At 48.8% G+C, this 21,758-nt stretch overlaps 1 protein-coding gene across 1 annotated transcript in view; it reads left to right on the top strand.

Annotated features, from left to right (window-relative positions):
- The first annotated feature begins 589 nt into the window (after positions 1 to 589).
- col14a1b (collagen, type XIV, alpha 1b) overlaps positions 590 to 21,758 on the top strand; it is a 59,102-nt gene continuing 37,933 nt past the window's right edge. Inside the window, exons 1-10 of the mRNA XM_083680522.1 lie at positions 590 to 707; positions 1,793 to 1,892; positions 4,832 to 4,948; positions 8,776 to 8,919; positions 9,176 to 9,265; positions 18,997 to 19,155; positions 19,621 to 19,740; positions 20,153 to 20,317; positions 20,774 to 20,935; positions 21,195 to 21,482. Of these exons, the coding sequence (XP_083536648.1) occupies positions 1,802 to 1,892; positions 4,832 to 4,948; positions 8,776 to 8,919; positions 9,176 to 9,265; positions 18,997 to 19,155; positions 19,621 to 19,740; positions 20,153 to 20,317; positions 20,774 to 20,935; positions 21,195 to 21,482 (1,336 nt within the window). The 5' untranslated portion in view covers positions 590 to 707; positions 1,793 to 1,801. The remainder of the gene's footprint in view (positions 708 to 1,792; positions 1,893 to 4,831; positions 4,949 to 8,775; positions 8,920 to 9,175; positions 9,266 to 18,996; positions 19,156 to 19,620; positions 19,741 to 20,152; positions 20,318 to 20,773; positions 20,936 to 21,194; positions 21,483 to 21,758) is intronic.

Below are 21,758 nucleotides of genomic sequence, written 5' to 3'. Positions count from 1 at the left end.
AGAAGACGTTTACAGACTTTGATTGAACATGCATTAGGTTCAACGCCATTACCGTAGTCAAGACAGGCAATTCAAAGACACATTAACAAGTATAACATGAAATATCAAACCTATACACATGACCAAGAATCTAATGTGTGAACGTGTGTTTGTCTTAACGGTTACCTAACATGTTTCATTAACATCTGAAAGTTCGGGTTAGAAAAGAAGAGGCGAGCAGGGAAGCCTACGTCGTGCCGACCATCCAGGACCGTCTAAAGACTGATTTAACCACCTGCAAACACCTCCACAAACACAGCGGCCTGGAGCTCAGAGATCTGCATGTCAGGTGTTGTACACAAGCTGCACACAAAACACCTTTCTTCGGTGCCTAACTCAAGATTATAAGAGGTGAAGGAATGAATAGCTGGAGGGATGGAGGGATGGAGGGATGGGTAAATGAATAGCTGGAGGGATGGAGGGATGGGTAAATGAATAGCTGGAGAATGGAGGGATGGAAGGATAGAGGGATGGAGGGATGGGTAAATGAATAGCTGGAGGGATGGAGGAATGAACAGCCCGCGAGACACACCCACCTCCGCGAGTCTCAACCGAAGGTGCGCTCGAGCTGACGGTAGTTTGCGAACACAGATCCTGTACGGTGGAAGTCTTTGACCAGACTCCATCAGAGGACATTTATTACCGTTACACATACATGTTTTGAAAAGGTATGTGGTCTTTTTTTTATCTTTACTTTTTGGTTTTGGATGTAGTTCATATTTTTTCATTTCCTCTCATCCGAATGTCTGCCTATACTGTCACACACAGTGTTGGTCGTGAATGCTGTTCCGCCAACTTTGGATGAATATAATTATAGTCCCTCATGTACTACTGTAGTTTAGTCTTCCTTGTTCTCATATTGCTTTTTGCTTTTTTAGTTCAAGAGTGTAAAGTCACCATGTGTGAGAGCCAGTGGTGCTTACCTGTCTGCACTACACCCCAGCTGTAGACTAGAGGACAGAAATAGCTGTTTAGTGACGGGGTGGTTTGGAAATTCCAATTAGTAGCTGAGATGAAGTGAAAATAGTGACCAGAAGAGATGTTTGATCGGTTGTTCTCCGGTGGCGGCGGTGGACGACCGGTCCCGGCTGATGCCAGCGCGCGCTTTCCCGTTGACACGCGACTGGAGAGGGAAGCGTGCGCTCGCGTGAGCCGGCGCTCCCGGTCCGGTCCGGTCCACCACCGCCTCGGAGAGACGGACCTCTCCTGGGGAGCACTGACTTCACTTCAACTTCCCCAAACAACGAACGACACTACGAACAAGTTGGATATGTTGAAGCAGGGTTTTATTCAGCGGTACTGTGCGTCGGTGTGTTTTTCTGGGTTTCTTTCCGTGCCACCCGAAGGGAGCCTCGGGTTGCCGTTGCAGTACATTTGACCGTGCTTATCATTCTAATTGACTGCGTACCACAGTACATTTTCTATGTTCGTTTGACAAAATAAATGTCATTATTCTTGCATATTGCAATTCATTTTAGCCACGTTTCAGAAAAGCATTTTAAGAATGTCAATATAACCCTAAATATAATTATAGCCAGATTTTTTGGGGAAAATGATTGATTCAAAGAATATTAAATTGGAATGACAGTCTTTCTATGTGAGAGTGATTCACTTTAAAATGCCTAATCAACGGTATTCATATACAGTACTCATCTAATCACCATCCGTTATGAAATTCGTTTTTTGTGAGTTTTAATTAGTTTTTACTTTTCGTAGCATCAGAAATGATTATTGCCTTTGGTGTCTCCTCCAGGTTAGCAGGATGCAGACTGTGGGGTTGAAGGGCTGCGTGTGGAGCTCCCTCCTCTGTCTGGCTGTCGTCTGTGTGTTCCCTCCTCCATCTCAGGGTCAAGGTAAACAACCAGATAGGCCATCACTCTGTTCACTGTTTGTCTGTGTTGTTTTTGATGAGCAGCTTTGGTCCACGCATAATCTGTTACCATATACCATGTCTTTATTATTTTTAATTCATCTACTTCAAAGGGAAAAGTCACTAATCTGGTAATATACGTTTTGGTTTCATAATACATGTCTTGTTTTTCGACCCCACGTGCCTTGAGAACGCCTGCTTTGACATTCCCAACTGATAGCCCATTTTCCTGTGGTATTTCCCCACCTATCCCACGTCATCCCAAACAATATCGGGAAGAGAGGGATGTGGTCCTATCCTTGTTGACGTGACAAACTAAAGGAGCTCGTCAGAAGTGCAGTTTGTCTATCTGGGCTCATCTCAACACTTCCCAGTTGAACCACAGCATTCCCACCAACTGCCAAAGAGTTCCGGAACACTCACCACCTAGAATGCCAAGTGTTCTATGTGGTGTTTACCTAGCAACAACACTCTGATTGGCTACAGAATGAACCATCATAATTTATGCATTTTTGGTGAATAAAGTCACCCTTGGCGCTCTAGAATGTTGACGATTTGGACGACTTCATTCACCCTAGATCATTTAAGAGTGCATACTGCAACTTGGGCTACAGCTGAGTGTGGTTTCGGGTTGCCGCTACACCTTGGACAGCATCCACTGGGTTTCTGGAGAATGTTTTACTATGTGGATAGCTTTCAGATATGTCCAAGGGTTAGGGTTAGGGTTAGGGTTAGGGTTAGCCTCTTATTTAGGTTCAAAACAATCACAAGCTGGTTTACCAACTGCCACTGTGGTGCATATGATTGCTGTCCCTTGAGAGCAGGTTGAGACCCGGTCTCACCCTGTCTGTCCTGTGAGACGTCTCTGTCTGTCTCCTCGAACGTTCCTGCTGGATGAAAAGCCTGTCCATAAAAAGTAGGAAAGCAGGGCGGGGCTCCAGAGAAGCTGTCACTGAGCACGAGGTATTTAATTGGTTGGATTTCAAAGTGGGCTTTCAGTTGAGTTCTAGAATGTTAGTTCAAAGGAAACTGGGGGGAGGGGAGGGGACGGGGGGGAGGACTGAAAGTTTCCGGCCCTTGAGGTATTAGGGATGAGGGAATGAGCTCTGGGATCACAAGCCTAGTAGTAGTAGTAGTAGTAGTAGTAGTAGTAGTAGTAGTAGTAGTAGTAGTAGTAGGAATAGCAGTAACAGTAGTAGTAAAATGTCACACCAATTTACATACATATAAAAGTTGATTTGACCGACCCCTATCTTGCTCCATTCCAGGAAGTCACATGCCCAGTCCTTCAATGTCAACATCTCTCTCAATATAGCCTGATCAGGGGAGGCTGGTGGAGGTAGAAATCGGAGGACAGGCTCGTTGTAATACATGGAACGGAATGAGCAACGGCATCAAACACATGTGTATGATACCATTCCTTATTACATTCTGTGCATCACAATGAGCCTGTCCTCCTATTTCTACCTCCACCAGCCTCCCATGGGCCTGATATATATATATATACAGCTGATTTCCACAGATAATTTAAAATGCATTAAACATCCTTTGTCTGACATGCTGAAAACTTCCCCAGGCACCTGGGGCACCTCTTAATCCCTGTGCAGTCTGCTGGCTGTTTGCACAAGAAAGCTATGAAAAATATATGAGAACTTAAGCCCCTCCTCACAAGCAGGTTCCTTGTCTTCAAGGTGCTGTTTACACAGCATCCAAAAACTCTGAAATTAGTCTGAAATCCCCAAACTCAGAAATCTGCTGGCTTGCTGTGCAAGGTGAAAAAAACCCAGCAAAAGCCACACAAACAACACACATGCTAATTCTCGCTCACTGGGGAAGCAACTTTCTGGAGAGAAGATGTACCATTTTTTCAGAGAGAGTTAAGACCTTCAGAGCCTCCCCCATCCACCTCTGCAGGTTGGTGAGATTGGTACAGTATTATTATCTGCCTGTGTTAATGCGCCGTCTATATATATGACCTTACAATTAATCTCTCCTTGTGCTACATTGTAGTCTCTTTACATACCTACTCTAGATTGCACTACACAGCTGTGTTTTCCCTCGTGTCAATCATAGTGTAGGTGTTTAAAGAGTACATTGGCACCAGGTGGCTTACCTACGAGGACGCAAACATTCCAGTTTGTGACATTGGGTACTTTTCATTCTGTAGATGGTTTGTATCAAAGTGGATGGGAATGTAACTGTGTTTATGTGCTGGGTTTTGGTTGTTACCTGCTGTGACCCTGACCTGTGAACCGCGACCACCTCCTCACACCGATATCTCCCTTGAAGACAGGAATAGATTCTATTCCAGTGACTTTCCCTTTCCCTTTTTTTTTTTTTTAAATTGAAAATAAAGTCACATTCTCCTCTGTGACGGCCCGAAAGTAGAGAGAGCACTCTGAATGCTTCTGGGGAGGCCAAACGCAATTACCATGAGTCTAGGGATGGTTCTTTGATGCCACGATAACCGCCGCACAAAAGACAACCTCTAAAAGAAATATCAATGGCCAAATGGGAGAGAATGTGACTTTGCTTTTTTTGTGACATCTGTGGTACACTCTTTCGTATCTTTTTAGTGAGCCAAAGTTATGCTGTTATTTGACAGATGGAATGCCAGCTCCTCACCAAACTTTGGCTGGTGTTCAATCGCTACAGTTTCAAAATCACTTTCAGACTGGTTTCTACCTTGCAAACCCCCCCAAGCACCATACAGTTGATCGACTTGGGAAGTTGTTTTGAATTATATTTCTATGGGTTCAACGCCCATTGATTTTTACACTTGATTGAACTCCACCCATACATTTGGTGACAGCAACCATGTGTTCAATATTATTAGACTTACACTTATAGACTTACTATGATGCACCTGGAGGTTTCTGTAGTTGGTAAAAGCTGTAATTTCTGTCCTTCTTTTTTCTCTAGTGTCAACCCCAAAAAGGCTTCGTATTAAAATCCTGGGCCCAAGCAAACTGCATGTGTCATGGAAAGAACCAAAAGGAGACTTTGAAAGCTACAGATTTACGTATCGCACACGGTCAGGTACGTTCCAGCCATGCTTGAAAAGGAGGCTCGACCCAAACAATACTTCTGTGTGTTTCTCCATTAAGAGGCAAATCTTAACATTGGTTCAAGCCATCTATTAATGTCCTGTACAGTAGGGCAGTGACAGGAGTATTTGAGTTCTCACACGGACCTCAAGTTAGCGTTTGCCCTTGAAGGAATACTTGCTCAACAACAATTTTGTAATCAATTTGAGTCCCTATAGTATGTTGTGCGATATGCTTTTAAAACTGTATTTCTGTTGTCACAATACTCTAAGGACATCTTTAGAAACTGACATTTCCCAATGTAAAGATAGACAACTGATAGACAAAGCTGCTGCTCTGAAGGCTATTTCACTACTGCAGTTAGAGAGGGAGGGCAGCAGCTCTGAAGGCTGGTTCACTACTGCAGTTAGAGAGGGAGGGCAGCAGCTCTGAAGGCTGGTTCACTACTGCAGTTAGAGAGGGAGGGCAGCAGCTCTGAAGGCTGGTTCACTACTGCAGTTAGAGAGGGAGGGCAGCAGCTCTGAAGGCTGTTTCACTACTGCAGTTAGAGAGGGAGGGCAGCAGCTCTGAAGGCTGGTTCACTACTGCAGTTAGAGAGGGAGGGCAGCAGCTCTGAAGGCTGTTTCACTACTGCAGTTAGAGAGGGCTGCACCTCGAGCTGCAGAAGGCTTGCTTGCTTGAGCTGGTGTCGATCAGGATGATGGAGAGAGAGTCAGATAAGATTCAGTCAGCACAGCCAGCTGTACCTGAGCCGCCTGAGGCAGGGAGCACACGCCCATCTCAGACCTCTGATCCTGCCGAGGGAAGAGTGGGTCTCAGACGTTGGTGAACTGGTTCTTATGCCAGCTGCAAAAAGAAGAATATTCCACCAGGGGAGGCTGGTGGAGGTAGAAATCGGAGGACAGGCTCATTGTAATGCATGGAACGGAATGCATGGATGCATGAATGCATGAATGCATGTAATGCATGGAACACACGTATTTGAACGATACCATTCCTCATTCCATTCCGTGCATTACAATGAACCCGTCCTCCGATTTCTACCTCCACCAGCCTCCCCTGCTGTACACCACTGTCCATGTTTACAGTGCCTTCCACAGAACTCAAAATCTGAGAAAAAATGTTGTACATCCCGAAGCATTGGTGAAGATGTTTCCAGATCATTCATCGGGGTGCACAGAAGGTCTCTTAGTGTCAGAAGTTGTATGATGCTTATGAATGACTTCAACCCTCTGGAATCTAAGGCATCTTCACTGGTTTCTCACTGCCTTTATATTCTAGCATATAATTGTTATTGTTCCTGCTATACACCACCTTCTATACACCACCTTCTATACACCACCTTCTATACACCACCTTCTGTACACCACCTTCTATACACCACCTTCTATACACCACCTTCTATACACCACCTTCTATACACCACCTTCTGTACACCACCTTCTATACACCACCTTCTATACACCACCTGCTATACACCACCTTCTATACACCACCTTCTATACTACACCTTCTATACACCACCTTCTATACACCACCTTCTATACACCACCTTCTATACTACACCTTCTATACACCACCTTCTATACTACACCTTCTATACACCACCTTCTATACACCACCTTCTATACACCACCTTCTATACACCACCTTCTATACTACACCTTCTATACACCACCTTCTATACACCACCATGGGCTTCAGGTCTATTGATTCCTTTCAGAACAAAAGCTAAAAGTCATATGGCATCAGAATGTACTTCTATGCCAGTCTATGGATAGACAATGTGTAAAAAAAGAAGAAAAAAAATACAAAATCGGAAAGTAAAGAGCGTTTTTTATTACCTGTTATTAGCTTTTATTACCTTTTATTAGCTGGGAGAAAACTTTCCAACCAAAGTGACAGTAAGTCTCTAGTCTCACGGTTCAGAATAGATTGTATTATTAGTATGTAACTTCAATTTGGGGCCGTAGTGCCCTGTTAGACTCTTGAGGGCTTAACCCTGACTAGAGTTTGATCTTGTAGGCAGGCAGGAACCTTTGGAAAAGGCTTGACATTTGGAAAGGTTTTGAGTGCCTCATTTCAACGACGTGCCCACACAGTTCTCCTTTCAAGGTGTTGCCTGGAGGCAGTACCTCAGCAGAAATATGATAAAACTACCTGATATAGCTACCGCACTCTATGTGAATTAGTGGGAGATGAGTGGTGAATGTCAGAGTAATTATCATTCTATAGGTCAGCACGGATGTGGGAAAAGCACCATCGAACAGTAAAACCTAAGAGCAATACAAAAGAAGTACATTTAAACCGTTTATAAATGTCAATCAGTGGGTTTTCTTAAATTGTAGGCATTTCTGTGGTCTTGAATGAAACGAAATACTCTCCCAATGTTTGCAAAACATGGTTGTATTTGAAGCGCTGCAGCGGAGTGAGTCCCGGTCATGGCTCTACGTCCTGTGGGTGCTGTTGTTAGGAATGCTGGTGTGTTTGAACACGGAGACTTCTCCACTTGTCCCCTGCAGCGGGCTTTGAGATGCTACCTATTTTGTCTCCCGCCAATATCTCCTCCTCTTCCCTCCCTCCCTCCACCTCCTCCTCTTCCCTCCCTCCCTCCACCTCCTCTTCCCTCCTTCCCTCCACCTCCTCTTCCCTCCTTCCCTCCACCTCCTCTTCCCTCCCTCCACTTCCTCCTCTTCCCTCCCTCCACCTCCTCCTCTTCCCTCCCTCCCTCCCTCCACCTCCTCTTCCCTCCCTCCCTCCCTCCACCTCCTCTTCCCTCCTTCCCTCCACCTCCTCTTCCCTCCTTCCCTCCACCTCCTCTTCCCTCCTTCCCTCCACCTCCTCTTCCCTCCCTCCACTTCCTCCTCTTCCCTCCCTCCACCTCCTCTTCCCTCCACCTCCTCTTCCCTCCCTCCACCTCCTCCTCTTCCCTCCCTCCACTTCCTCCTCTTCCCTCCCTCCACCTCCTCCTCTTCCCTCCACCTCCTCTTCCCTCCTTCCCTCCACCTCCTCTTCCCTCCCTCCACTTCCTCCTCTTCCCTCCCTCCACCTCCTCTTCCCTCCACCTCCTCTTCCCTCCCTCCACTTCCTCCTCTTCCCTCCCTCCACTTCCTCCTCTTCCCTCCCTCCACCTCCTCTTCCCTCCTTCCCTCCACCTCCTCCTCTTCCCTCCCTCCACCTCCTCCTCTTCCCTCCCTCCACCTCCTCCTCTTCCCTCCCTCCCTCCCTCCACCTCCTCTTCCCTCCTTCCCTCCACCTCCTCCTCTTCCCTCCCTCCACCTCCTCCTCTTCCCTCCCTCCACCTCCTCCTCTTCCCTCCCTCCACCTCCTCTTCCCTCCTTCCCTCCACCTCCTCCTCTTCCCTCCCTCCACCTCCTCCTCTTCCCTCCCTCCACCTCCTCTTCCCTCCTTCCCTCCACCTCCTCTTCCCTCCCTCCACCTCCTCCTCTTCCCTCCTTCCCTCCACCTCCTCTTCCCTCCCTCCACCTCCTCCTCTTCCCTCCCTCCCTCCACCTCCTCCTCTTCCCTCCCTCCACCTCCTCCTCTTCCCTCCAAACTCCAAACCTGACTAGAGTTGCAACACCAGATTCCTCTGTTAGAAAATAGAAATAGAAATAGAAATAGAAATGTAGATGAGGGGGGGAAGTAAAACACAATAACACTTAACTTGAAGTGGGTGTATGGGCCTTTCATCTGCGTCCATTACGCCTCGATACTGCATCATAAAGTGGTCATAAAGCATTCATGGCAGCTGTTATGAATGTCTGCAGAACTGAACTCCCCCATGCCAACTAAAACAACTCTACTGTTCCCTCGCAGATGCAGGGGAGACTGAAATCCCAGTGTCAAAGAAGGAATCAAAAGTGGTCATTGAAGACTTTGACCCCAGAAAGGAGTACACATTTAAGGTCACTGCTGTACATGGTACTCAGGAGAGCAAGCCACTGCACGGAAAATATGAGGGTACGGTTCATTTGGTGTTGATGTTATGAGGACACACTGTGGGTCTCCTCTGATATCCATGCAACTACAGGGGAGGCTGGTGGAGGTGGGAATCGGAGGACGGGCTCATCGTAATGCATCGAACGGAATGAGGAATGTTTGATACCATTCCTCGTTCCATTCCATGCATTACAATGAGCCCGTCCTCCGACTTCTACCTCCACCACCCTCCCTTGGTCAAGTATACTGAACGCTGTACGTGTTCACTTTGTTTCAGCCCGGGGCTCTGAGTCTGGTAGTGACAACGTTCAGCCCCAGAGGCAGAAGGACAGCAGTGGGACGGTGGATAACAATGAGATATCTGAAGGTAATGTTCAGGCTTTAACCAGCCTCTGAAAATGTGGAACGGCCATTATGTCCTAAGCACATCTAAACATACTGTGAAGAAGAGGTTCTCTACACACAGGTAAGTTGAAGCTACACAGTCCTCTCTGGTTGGCGAGGCGAAGGAGACCGTCCTCAGCGGTGGAGCGGACAGTCGCTGGCTGTCCAGTGAGGGTGGATGCTCTCTCTTACCCAACGAGCGTTTGGAAACATTTCTCTCGTGGCGTTTTTGTGTTCTTCTTCTGAAGACAAAATAACGGCCTTGACTGCAGCCATCCTGCTTACGCCATCACCGTTGGGACAACAATGATGCAATATGAGCAGCACCTCAAACAGGAACTCAGAGACGTCCACTGTACGGCTCCAAGAAGGGTCAGGAGTGGATCTGCAGGGGGGGACGGTCGACCAGCTGGTGCCGTTGGAAGTGGATCAGAGCCACCAGATGTGTGAGTGGACATGATGAAACCAAAAGTTGAAATCTGAGAGGAAATATCTGCCTGTGACTGTGACTGTGACCGGTGTGCTGTGAAGCAAAGCCAAGGTAAGCCTGGTCTTACTGAACCCTTTGAAATGAAGGCTGAATCTGAATCTGCTGGAAATGTCACATCTGTCATAACCAATCACAGCAAAGTATCTCACAATGACATGATCAGGGGAGGCTGGCGGAGGTAGAAACTGAAGGGAGGGCTCATTGTAATGCATGGAACAAAATGAGGAATGGTGTCAAACATGTGCGTTTGATACCATTCCTCATTCTGCTCCATGTATTACAATGAGCCCGTCCTCAGATTTCTACCTCTACCAGCCTCCCCTGGTAGTCAACCATGACGGTTAGCCAGCATGCTAACCAAAAACATTGTCTCTGTCCTAGTAATCTCAGATCCCAGAATGTCATGGAAAGTCTGACTCAGTGAGACAATTGGGCCTACCTTGAGAGGTTTGTGCATAACACACATTTCCTCCTAAATCTCCATTGATATCACTACATGAGTTCCACAAAGGTTTGAATGACACGTGAGTTTATCAAATTAGGATTGAGCCCTATCTGAAATAAACCTTTAACTTGACAGATGTCTTATGTATGTCGTAGTTGTAGAGATAACATCAGCTTAGCCAGATAGTTAGAGACCTGAGGGACTTCTGGATCAGTTCAAAACACATCTGATTATAGAAGAGATCTGCAAGAAACCATTTCTTCTATATAATTGCTCCGTGGCTATTTCCAGAGTCATTTCAAAAAAACGGTTACATAGTAAAAGTTGTCGGTGAAGGAAACAGGCTATTAGTGGGGGACGGTGAGCCTGCTTCCAGACAAAGATAGTGACAGTGTTTATGAAACTCCTGTGGTGCCTCTCATGTGACTCGGTCCTGACGAAGGCCCAGCCAGCGTTCGGATCTCTCCCTCTCTCATTACTCCACTTTGGCAGGAAGAGCTATCATTAGGCCAAGGTGTCAGAGATGTTTGAAGGGGGAAAGCTTTGCCGTTATATAACGTGGTGTGATGACTCCCTGTGGTGCTTTGGAGATCGGTAACAGATCACCTGCCGTTTCTTAAAAGGCTGGAACTGCCTTTGGGTAAAAGACAAAGAGGAGAAAAGCTGGCTTAGACAAAATGATGCTGCGGTTCCTCTCTATTTCCTCTCTCTTTCTTCTGCCCTTCCTCTCCTCCTCTCTTGTTCTCTGTTTTTTCCATCCTTTCTCTCCTCACCCTCTCTGTTTTCCACCCTTGCCCCCCCCTCTAGCTCTTTCTTCCTCCCTCTCAATGCTCTTTCTCTTTTCTTGCTCCTTCCTCCTTTCTCCCACTCTCTGTACTTTTCCTTCACTCACTCTCTCTCTCTCTCTCTCTCTCTCTCTCTCTCTCTCTCTCTCTGTCTCCCTCTCTTTCTTTCCTCACTCTATCCACCCTCACTGACTTTCTCTCTGTGCATGTAGACAATTGACACGAGCTCCTTGCCCACACTTGCAGAATACCAATGCTGTGGTATCACAGTGGGCCAATCTTGGACCGCTCCAGCCCGTAATAGCAGCCCACATAGCCGCCATCCTGCCACCCTGTCTCCCTCTGTGTTCAGTGCTGCCAGAGGGCAGAGCGTACAGGTGTGCCCCGAAGCACTGGCAGACGCTTCTGTCCCTCACACCTACCATTTACCCCCCCCCCCACACCTGCCTACGCTACCTCTCTGAACTCTGTCCAGGAGGGATATCAGACCTGATATTTACCCCCCCCCCCTTTATTGAGACGTCTGGGGCAGCGGTTGGCGCTTCCGCCGGTGCCGCAGGGAGGCGGGTGACTCATACACGGTTACCATGGCAGCGCTTATGTTGTGCGGGACCGTGGCTGCTTGACGGTGTTGGTGTGGAGGGCTGATTGGCGCATTGTTGAGGGAGAATGGTTTGGTTTCAGTCGTTGAATAGGTGCCGTAGTGAGGCAGCGTCTGCTGGGTGATTTCAGCGCCCACTTTGGCTCCAGATGAATAGAATGAATGGCGGCGGTAGAAATCGGAGGACGGGCTCATTGTGATGCATGGAACTGAATGAGGAACGGTATCAAACACGTGTGTTGTTATGATAGACATGATAGACAGGCATCGGCGTGTGCAATATTTCAGTGTGGCCAACTAGGCTTGGCCTGTTTCCAGTTTCCAGTATTTTTTAACCAATCAGATTGGAGTTAGGTTACTGTGTATTCTACAGTATTCTACAGAGGCACAAGCAGTATTTAAACCATACAGTATGGTTACTACACGCCCATATCCCATACCTGTTACCTGCTTTAAGGCTATCGTAGCATTAGCTTAGCATTAGCTTAGCATGCTCCCTGTTGCATGGTACAGTACGGGGTCAAGGAGGGTATCAATGTCCCGTCACTGTGGGTGGTTGGGGGGGGGGGGGGGGGGGGCAGCAGTACTAGGGAGGTTACACGGCCCATTTATCTAAGTTTAATTACACAGTGAGTTGTTCACATGGAGGTAATTGGACCGTATCTGCAGAGGCCAGAGAAATAATGAAATCACAGCTCGCTCCTGAAGTCTCACTTGTCAGGCGGTCCGACCGCGTGGCGTTGCCTCCGGGGACCGTAGTGACATGGAGTACTTCAGGAACCGAGAGGCTAATTAAAGGACAGGACCATAAAGATACAGGATCAGGGGAGGCTGGTGGAGGTAGACATCGGAGGACGGGCTCATTAGAATGCATGGAATGGAATGAGGACTGGTGTCAAACACAACGTGTTTAATAGCGTTCCTGATTCCGTTCCATGCATTACAATGAGCCCGTCCTCTGACCTCTACCTCCACCAGCCTCCCCTGATCCTGTAAGTTCATAAACAAGTTGAGATTCAGAGAAATTACTGGAAGAGGCAATATCTGAGAAGGGTGTTACAGTTATTTTGCTTTTTGTCTTTGTTTTTGTCTTTGTTGAATAATGCAGTATGGTGCAGTCATGTACGAAGCATGGTGACCCGGTCAGGTGACAGGACAGCTGGGTCACACGTGTGTAAAAACATCATCGCATGTTCAAGGGACAGAGCCTTCAAAGCAGCCAAGTGTACACTCCTCCATAGCATTCAACAGTTGTGACATGATTGTACTGGCAAGGAGAGTCAGTTTTGTGTCTCCCGCCCACTGCCCCAGCCTCCACCCCCCACCCTCCAGCCTCCACCCCCCAGCCTCTACCCCCTACCCCCAGCCTCCACCCCCCACCCTCCAATCTCCACCCCCCAGCCTCTACCCCCTACCCCCAGCCTCCACCCCCCACCCTCCAGCCTCCACCCCCCAGCCTCTACCCCCTACCCCCAGCCTCCACCCCCCAGCCTCCACCCCCAGCCTCCACCCACTCGGTTGTCTGTTGTGATGGTTTAAACTCCTGGCAGGGGGCTCTACAGAGCTGAGCCATCCAATTAGGCCAAGCTTAAATCTGTTACCATCTTCACGCAGTAAATGGTTGAACTGACCTGAGTGACTGAAGCAGCCTTTGGCCTCGTGAGGCGGTGCTGCAGTCATGTGGTTCAGGAGCAGAACTAGTGTTTTGAGGCATGGCTTCCCTCCAAATTCTCCGGCTAACCGAACAACCCAATGTTTTCCTAAGACAACAGCTGCCCCCAGGTGAAAGAATGTAGCTATCTCTGTAACCATGGACACGCAGACACAGGCACGGCTCAGAGTGAGGAAATATGACATCAACTGGAATTACTCAGAACACTGTTGTATGCAAAGGGTGTTGATTTAATGCCCTAACCCCTAACTGTAATTAAGAAGTCATTACACATGGAGTACTATGTTTGGACAGGAATTAATGCAGTGATTGATCGCACATTAAATTAGAAAAATATACAAAATGTCCCAAATTGGAACATTATTTGAACATTCAGAGTGTGTTCACAATATATTGCCTCTTATATCTGCGGTGATTTGCATAATGCAAGCTGTGACAGGTAGGTAGAATTCAGGGGAGGCTGGTGGAGGTAGAAACCGGAGGACAGGCTCATCGCTAGCTTCTGAACACAGACCACTCCAAACACACCGCGTGTCAAACCGTCGCCACCAATAACCAAACAACTCAATGTCATTCCTCAATGCCTCAAATCAGGAGGACCAATGAATCAGCTAAACCCCCCGAGCCCTGGCTGGGGGAGCATTGAGTGTGTGGGGGGGGGGGGGGGGGGGGGGTGGTGAGCCCTGGCTGGGGGAGCATTGAGTGTGTGTGTGGGGGGGGGGGGGGGGGGGTGTGGTGAGCCCTGGCTGGGGGAGCATTGAGTGTGTGTGTGGGGGGGGGGGGGGGGGGGTGGTGAGCCCTGGCTGGGGGAGCATTGAGTGTGTGTGTGGGGGGGGGGGGGGGGTGTGGTGAGCCCGGCTGGGGGAGCATTGAGTGTGTGTGTGGGGGGGGGGGGGGGGGGGGGGGTGGTGAGCCCTGGCTGGGGGAGCATTGAGTGTGTGTGGGGGGGCGGGGGGGGGGTGCTGTGGGGAGCCCTGGCTGGGGGAGCATTGAGTGTGGGGGGGGGGGGGGGTGCTGTGGGGAGCCCTGGCTGGGGGAGCATTGAGTGTGGGGGGGGGGGGGGGGGTGCTGTGGGGAGCCCTGGCTGGGGGAGCATTGAGTGTGGGGGGGGGGGGGGGGGTGCTGTGGGGAGCCCTGGCTTCCAGTCATGCCAAGCGAGGCGTTTGGTGATTGATGGAGCTGGCAGCAAAAGCTCTGTCCATGAATTTGACATTCCGGCTCATTTAGACCCGCAGGTGGATGTACAAGGGTTGGAATGTGACAGGTGATGGATTCTCAGGTGGGCCGGCCCAGCTCAACCCCCTCCAGAGACCGTGTCTGTTTCAACCCCAACAACTCCGTACGGGGGGAGGCTGGTGGAGGTAGGAATCGGAGGACGGGCTCATTGTAATGCATGGGATGGGATGAGGAATGGTGTCAAACACGTGTGATTTCTACCTCCACCAGCCTCCACTGCTCTACATACACTATACAGTAGACTGTCTGTATATCCCATATGTCCTTCCGGCGAGGAGGAATGTCTGTATATCCCATATGTCCTTCCGGCGAGGAGGAATGTGCCTATTGTTCCAGTGGACTGTCAGCAGCGTGTTCACGAGGAGCAGGTTCAGTCGTACCTGGAGATGTCGCTGGCACTGTTTGTCTCTCATGAGAAGTTCCTTTTTTGTTGTCATGGTGGCAGGAGTGATAGTGAGTGTTAATATTAGAGATGTCACACAGACACACACGCGCGTGCACCATCACACACACACACACACACACACACACACACACACACACACACACACATACACACACACACACATACCCCCTCGCCCCACACACACCCACACCCACACCCACACCCCCCCACACACACACACACGCATGTTCCCCTCCCGGGCTGAGGCTGCCTGTGTCCCTGTCACATCAGCCACTCACAGAAGTGCCTTTAAATGCCAGCAGCACCAACACACACTACAGTAATTTCCCCAGGGTTCCTACGGTAAAGTTTGAACGTTGTCACATTGTCTGCCGGCTGTTTGTTCTCTGCCGGATGGTGCTGACAGATAAACAGGGAACATCGTCACTCAGAAGAGAGTGCCGGCATCTCTCCATATGCCTCTGTGCTTCACGATGACAGAGGTGAGGCGTTACCTGGTCCAATACCCAGAGGTGAGGCCTTACCTGGTCCAATACCCAGAGGTGAGGCGTTACCTGGTCCAATACTCAGAGGTGAGGCCTTACCTGGTCCAATACCCAGAGGTGAGGCGTAACCTGTATTATTAGGGTCTGATTTGAGATGATTAGGGTCTGATTTGAGATGATTAGGGTCTGATTTGAGATTATTAGGGTCTGTTTTGGGATGATTGGGATCTGATGTAGCAGTTGGGCAGGGGGCTGGTCTTGAGCTTGACTGCCTTGTCAGGTCTATTGTCAGAGGAGGCTGGTTTGTACTTGCGTTTCATATCCATTCATGGTAAATGTTACATGACGTTTTCGTCTTGTTGGGGCAAAGACCCTCTCCCCTTAGAAATGTAATGTATAGAACCATCTGTCTCATGGAACACGACTGTTCCAGGGGAGGCTGGTGGAGGTTGAAATCGGAGGACGGGTTCATTGTAATGTATGGAATGGAATGAGGAATGGAATCAAACACAACGATACCATTCCTCATTCAATTTCATGTATAACAACAAGCCTGTCCTCCGATTTCATGATGGTGCCTGGTGACCACAGGTCTGAGGCCTTCACAGGTGGTCTGAGGCATTCACGGGTGACCCAGAGACCTCAGGAATCTGCAGCTGCACATACCGTCCGGCCCTTTCCCCTTCCATGCCTTGGGACAGGGGTGTTTGGCCCTTAGCTGGAGGTGGGGACCTGTGTGTGTGAATGAGCATGTGATGAATCTAGACGAGTGTGACTTGTGTGGATGGGACCTGACACAGAGGAATGGGACCTGGCCTCAGGCTTCACCACGGCAGTCTTAACCCTGACCCCGCCTTGGCTTTGACTGTTGACCTCCTGACCTTTCACAGCCACAAGCGCCTGAGGTCCTCCCCTAACGGTTATTCTCTCAAATAATCTCTCCCTCTATCTTTCTCTCTCTCCTTCTCTCTCACTCCCCACCACTCCTTCTCCTTGTTCGGAAAGCCTGGGGAAATCCTTAGCAGAATGTAGCTACAAAGGGGCGGTAACCCGGAATGAGTGACGCCTTGTGACACTTTAAACCAATGAAATACCTTGCTTGGGTGTAAAAAAAAACTGAATTCAGTTTTTCCTTCAGGCTTTCTTCCATTTTCTTGTAAGGTAGTATAGGCAACAACTCTCTGCAAAATAGTCCTACCCGGTCAGAAAAGACCACGCACATCAATACAAGCAACCATTCTTCAGGCATGTGGGGGGAGGGTTCTTGGAATGTAACATCCAATGAAACTGCGAGCACATTCTCCCATCGCTCCGTCCAGTTCAATCCAAGCCAGATCGGCCAGCCTAAAATTCTCCAGACCTCCAAAGGAGGCGTGAGAACATGATTTGGAGGTACGGCCACATGAGACAAGAGACACTCACTGCTCCTTCACTCACCCCTCCAGATACCCTGTCCTTCACTGTACCCTGTACCCTGTACCCTGTACCCTGTACCCTGTACCCTGTCCTTCACTGTACCCTGTACCCTGTCCTTCACTATAGCGCACTGTAAAGAAAACACAAGTTCAATTTTCATCTTTTGTCAGATCAGGTATTGATAGTTTTATTTTTTATTTTTTTATCCAGACAGAATGCCGAAATTCCAACTCTGCACAGACTTGCTAGAAATAAAAGACCTCTCTGGTTTTGTTAATGATAAATGAAATGACTCTTAAAGAAATACCGTTCCGCATTCTACCCTGTGGATCTCCTGACATGTTCCAGCCTGATGGACGTTCTTCTAGCTCATGTATGGGGATTACCATTGTCATTGTGTTCTTTTCTCGTTCTATTCAGATCTCTGGTCTAGACGTATACATGCTGTATAAATGAAACTAAAATGTTTTGATTGGGATAATCTCTGTAGTAATTACAGCATTACACAGGGGAGGCTGGTGGAGGTGGACATCGGCAGATGGGCTCATTGTAATGCATGGAACGGAATTAGGAATGGCATTCAGATTTTGGCACCCAGATTTTAGCTTCCTGGAGAGAAGATGGCATCTCTTCCTACATGCATTTTCACAGGTCAACTGTGTCAGACTCAAAGAAAGAAAACTGTGTTTCTGCACATCCAGCTGCAGACTCCTGGAGAACATTCCCTATTCCGTTTCATGCATTACAATGAGCCCGTCCTCCGATTTCTACCTCCACCAGCCTCCCTAGGACCTACGGTACATTCCATTTATGTGCTTTTCCTATCTCCACAGAGATATTACAAACCAACATGTGGAAAACCAACAGAAGATGTGTATTCCCTCATCATCAGGACTTTGGATTTGATTGCAAGAATTGTTCAAAGGGAAAAGCATATCCTGTTCACCTCTGTTATAATCCACCAAACCAAGGACCTCAATCCTGGATCCCATCCTCAGATTTCATTTCCTCAATTTCCTTTGTTTTAATATATAATAAACTGTTACTCTGTCACTTTTATTGTGGTACAGATCATTTCACATTGGTCTTTGGAGTTATTAGTTTTGGCTTGAAACATTCCATATATTACAGGGGAGGCTGGTGGAGGTAGAAATTGGAAGACAGACTCATTGTAATGCATGGACTGAAATGAGGAATGGGATCAAACACGCATATTTGCAACCATTCCTCATTCCATTCATCCATTCTACCTCCACCAGCCACCACTGATGTATGTATTATACAAATAACATGAATTGCGATGTATTCCTGGTAAACCCCAGGAGAGAAGATGGCATCTCTTCCTACATGCATCTCCACAGGTCAACTGTGTCAGACTCAAAGAAAGAAAACTGTGTTTGTTCATCCAGCTGCAGTCTCCTGGAGAACCCACTGCATGTTGTTAGCCACTCTGCCTGAGATGGTAATCACTCCTGAGAGGATTCATGTGATGTACTGTATATCTCAGGGGAGGCGAATGGAGGTAGAAATCGGAGGACGGGGGGCTCATTGTAACGCATGGAACGGAATGAGGATTCATTCCATTCCATGCATTACAATGAGCCCGTCCTTCAATTTCTACCTCCACCAGCCTCCACGGGTCTGCGTGCTACACCATGTTTCCTCCTACGTGAATGAAGGACGGTACGATAAGAAATGCGTTGGACCGAAGCTGCACATCAAATGACTGTTGTTACTGATTGTTACTGTACACTCTGGTACCAAAAAAGGGTTCTTCATTTGTCCCGGTAGGGGAACCCTTTTGGGTTTTATGTTCTATGTGGAACCCAAAAGACTTTACTCTGTCACTCTCCAGTGACTTGACGTTTCCTGACATATGCTAGTGTTATGGACGCTTACCAGGGGAGGCTGGTGGAGGTGGAAATCGGAGGACGGGTTCATTGTAATACATGGAATGGAATAAGGAATGGTATCGAGCGTGTGTATTTGATACCATTCCTCATTCAGTTCCATGCACTACAATGAGCCCGTCCTCCGATTTCTACCTCCGCCAGCCTCCCCTGATGCTTACTGTATGTCTTATCTCATGGGCGTTTATGCCTCTGCATCAGTGCAATGCTAGGCTATAGCTATCATGCTAGGCTCCATCGCTATCATGTCTGTGTGTATCTCCCCCAGCAGCAGAGCTGTTTACATGTAAGACCCCGGCCATCGCCGACATCGTGATCCTCGTCGACGGATCGTGGAGTATCGGCCGGATCAACTTTCGCCTGGTTCGGATGTTTCTAGAGAACCTGGTCAGTGCCTTCAGCGTGGAGTTTGACAAGACGCGCATAGGTGGGTGAACAAAGAGCAGTTTTCATGATCATTATTGTTTCGTTATGTTTATCAGAGTGGGATCTCAGGTGAGTGGCGCTGACGGGGTGACTGGAGGCTTCAGATCGAAGCTAGACGTGTTTCTCAGGCTGGCTAACGAACGGTTGCCTGGCAACTTGCTCCATAGGGTTTGCGTGAAGGAATTATTTGAGTCTCCCATAAAAAATGGACCGCTTCATGGGCGCCACTCTTCTAATATAACACTCAGATTTATGACTAATAGGCAGTGACATGTCCTCTTTGTTGTATCCATCCTAGTGGAGGTAGAAATCGGAGGACGGGGCTCCTTGTAATGAATGTGTGTTTGATACCACATTCCTCATCCTGTTCCGTGCGTTACAATGAGCCCCGTCCTCCGATTTCTACCTCCGCCGGCCTCCCCTGGTGTGGAGAGTATGTGACATTGGTGTGTTACTCTGCCCTCAGGCCTGGCCCAGTACAGCGGAGACCCCAGGATTGAGTGGCACCTGGAGGCGTTCAACACCAAAGAGGCTGTCATCGACGCTGTGAAGAACCTGCCTTACAAAGGAGGAAACACTCTGACAGGTAATATAACCAGCCTCTCTTCCATTGTCAATATTTTTCTTTGGAACATTTGAATTACGTAGATCAGGGGAGGCTGGTGGAGGTGGAAATCAGAGGACGGGGCTCATTGTAATGCATGGAACGGAATGAGGAATGGTATCAAACACACGTGTTTGGGTATCGTACCATTCCCTATTCCATTCCATGCATTACAACGAGCCCGTCCTCCGATTTCTACCTCCACCAGCCTCCCCTGATCTACAGTACATACAGGAATGTTCTAGTGTCCCGGCGTACGCAGGCTTTTGTTTACAGTGTGTCTTGATTGAATGTCAAACAGGATGTGGATGTTTTGATGTAGGGGACCTCTTCCTAAACAAACGCTGAGTCACTGAAAGTTTTAACCTCTTCAACCCTCTCCTCGGCTCCCAAGGTCTGGCCTTGACCTACATCCTGGAAAACAGCTTCAAGCCAGAGTCGGGATCCAGGGCCGGTGTTCCAAAAATCGGAATCCTGATCACAGACGGGAAGTCTCAGGATGATGTTCTCCCTCCGGCTCAGAGTCTGCGGGAGGCCGGGATCGAGCTGTTCGCCATTGGTACGACGTCTGACGCCAGCCTCACCTGCCCTCAACTCATTCAGTGCCGAGGGTGACTTCACTCACGTGACACTGGCATACTGTGTCTCTTTCTATGTCTTGACTATCTCTCTCTCTCTCTCTCTCTCTCTCTCTCTCTCTCTCTCGTTCTCTCTCTCTCCCCCCCTCTCTCTCCCCCCCTCTCTCTCCTTCTCTCTCTCTCTCCTTCCCTCTCCCCCCCCTCTCCCCCCCTCTCTCCTTCTCTCTCTCTCTCCTTCTCTCTCTCTCTCCTTCTCTCTCCCCCCTCTCTCTCTCCTTCTCTCTCTCTCCTTCTCTCTCTCTCTCCCCCTCTCTCTCTCCTTCTTTCTCTCTCTCCCCCCCTCTCTCCCCTCCCCTCTCTCTCTCCTTCTCTCTCTCTCCTTCTCTCTCTCTCCCTCCTTCTCTCTCCCTCCTTCTCTCTCTCCCTCCTCTGTAAAGGTGTGAAGAACGCTGATGTGAATGAGCTGAAGGCCATCGCCTCGCCTCCTCAGGAGACTCACGTCTACAACGTGGCCGACTTCAGCGTCATGAGCTCCATCGTGGACGGCCTGACCCAGGCCATCTGTGACCGGGTCGAGCAGCTCGACAAGGCCATCAAAGGTGAGCGTGTCAATCAAGTCATCAAGATCCGCTTAAAACTATTCAGGGCCGCATCGGTTCTACTGCAATGTTGTTGTTTCTTGTAGAATTATTTGTCTTTTCAAATGGTATTCTAAGACAGACAAGGTCCAGTCCATAAGGTTGATGTATAAGACCTTTCAAAACAGTGTTACAAAGTGCTTTACACATCTAACACTAATATATATAACACTAATATATATAACACTAATATATATAACACTTTGTATCTGACCTCCAGGGGACCCCGCCCCCGTGACTCCTATGGCTGCCCCTAGGGACCTGGTGACCTCTGAGATCACAGCCAGGAGCTTCCGGGTGACGTGGACCCACGCCCCGGGCACGGTGGAGAAGTACCGGGTGGTGTACTACCCGGCCAGCGGGGGCCAGCCAGAGGAGGCGCTGGTCCAGGGCATGGAGAACACCGTGGTCCTCAACTACCTCAACTCCCTGACTGAGTACCAGGTGGCCGTGTTCGCCATCTACGCCAGCGCAGCCAGCGAGGCCCTCCGAGGCAGCGCCACCACATGTGAGAGGAGGGGGGGTTGGTGGGGGGGGGGACAATGTGTGTGCAGCATGGGTACAGGTTTGTGTTCCAGCCCAGAACCACACACCTCAGGTCAGGTCTTCTACAGACCAGAACCACACACCTCAGGTCAGGTCTTCTACAGACCAGAACCACACACCTCAGGTCAGGTCTTCTACAGACCAGAACCACACACCTCAGGTCAGGTCTTCTACAGACCAGAACCACACACCTCAGGTCAGGTCTTCTACAGACCAGAACCACACACCTCAGGTCAGG

The sequence above is a fragment of the Argentina silus genome (genome assembly GCF_951799395.1).
Source record: "Argentina silus genome assembly, chromosome: 11".
Taxonomy (NCBI): Eukaryota; Metazoa; Chordata; class Actinopteri; order Argentiniformes; family Argentinidae; genus Argentina; species Argentina silus.
The sequence above is the reverse complement of the archived record's forward strand: the minus strand, read 5'-3'. Positions and strand labels throughout refer to the sequence as shown.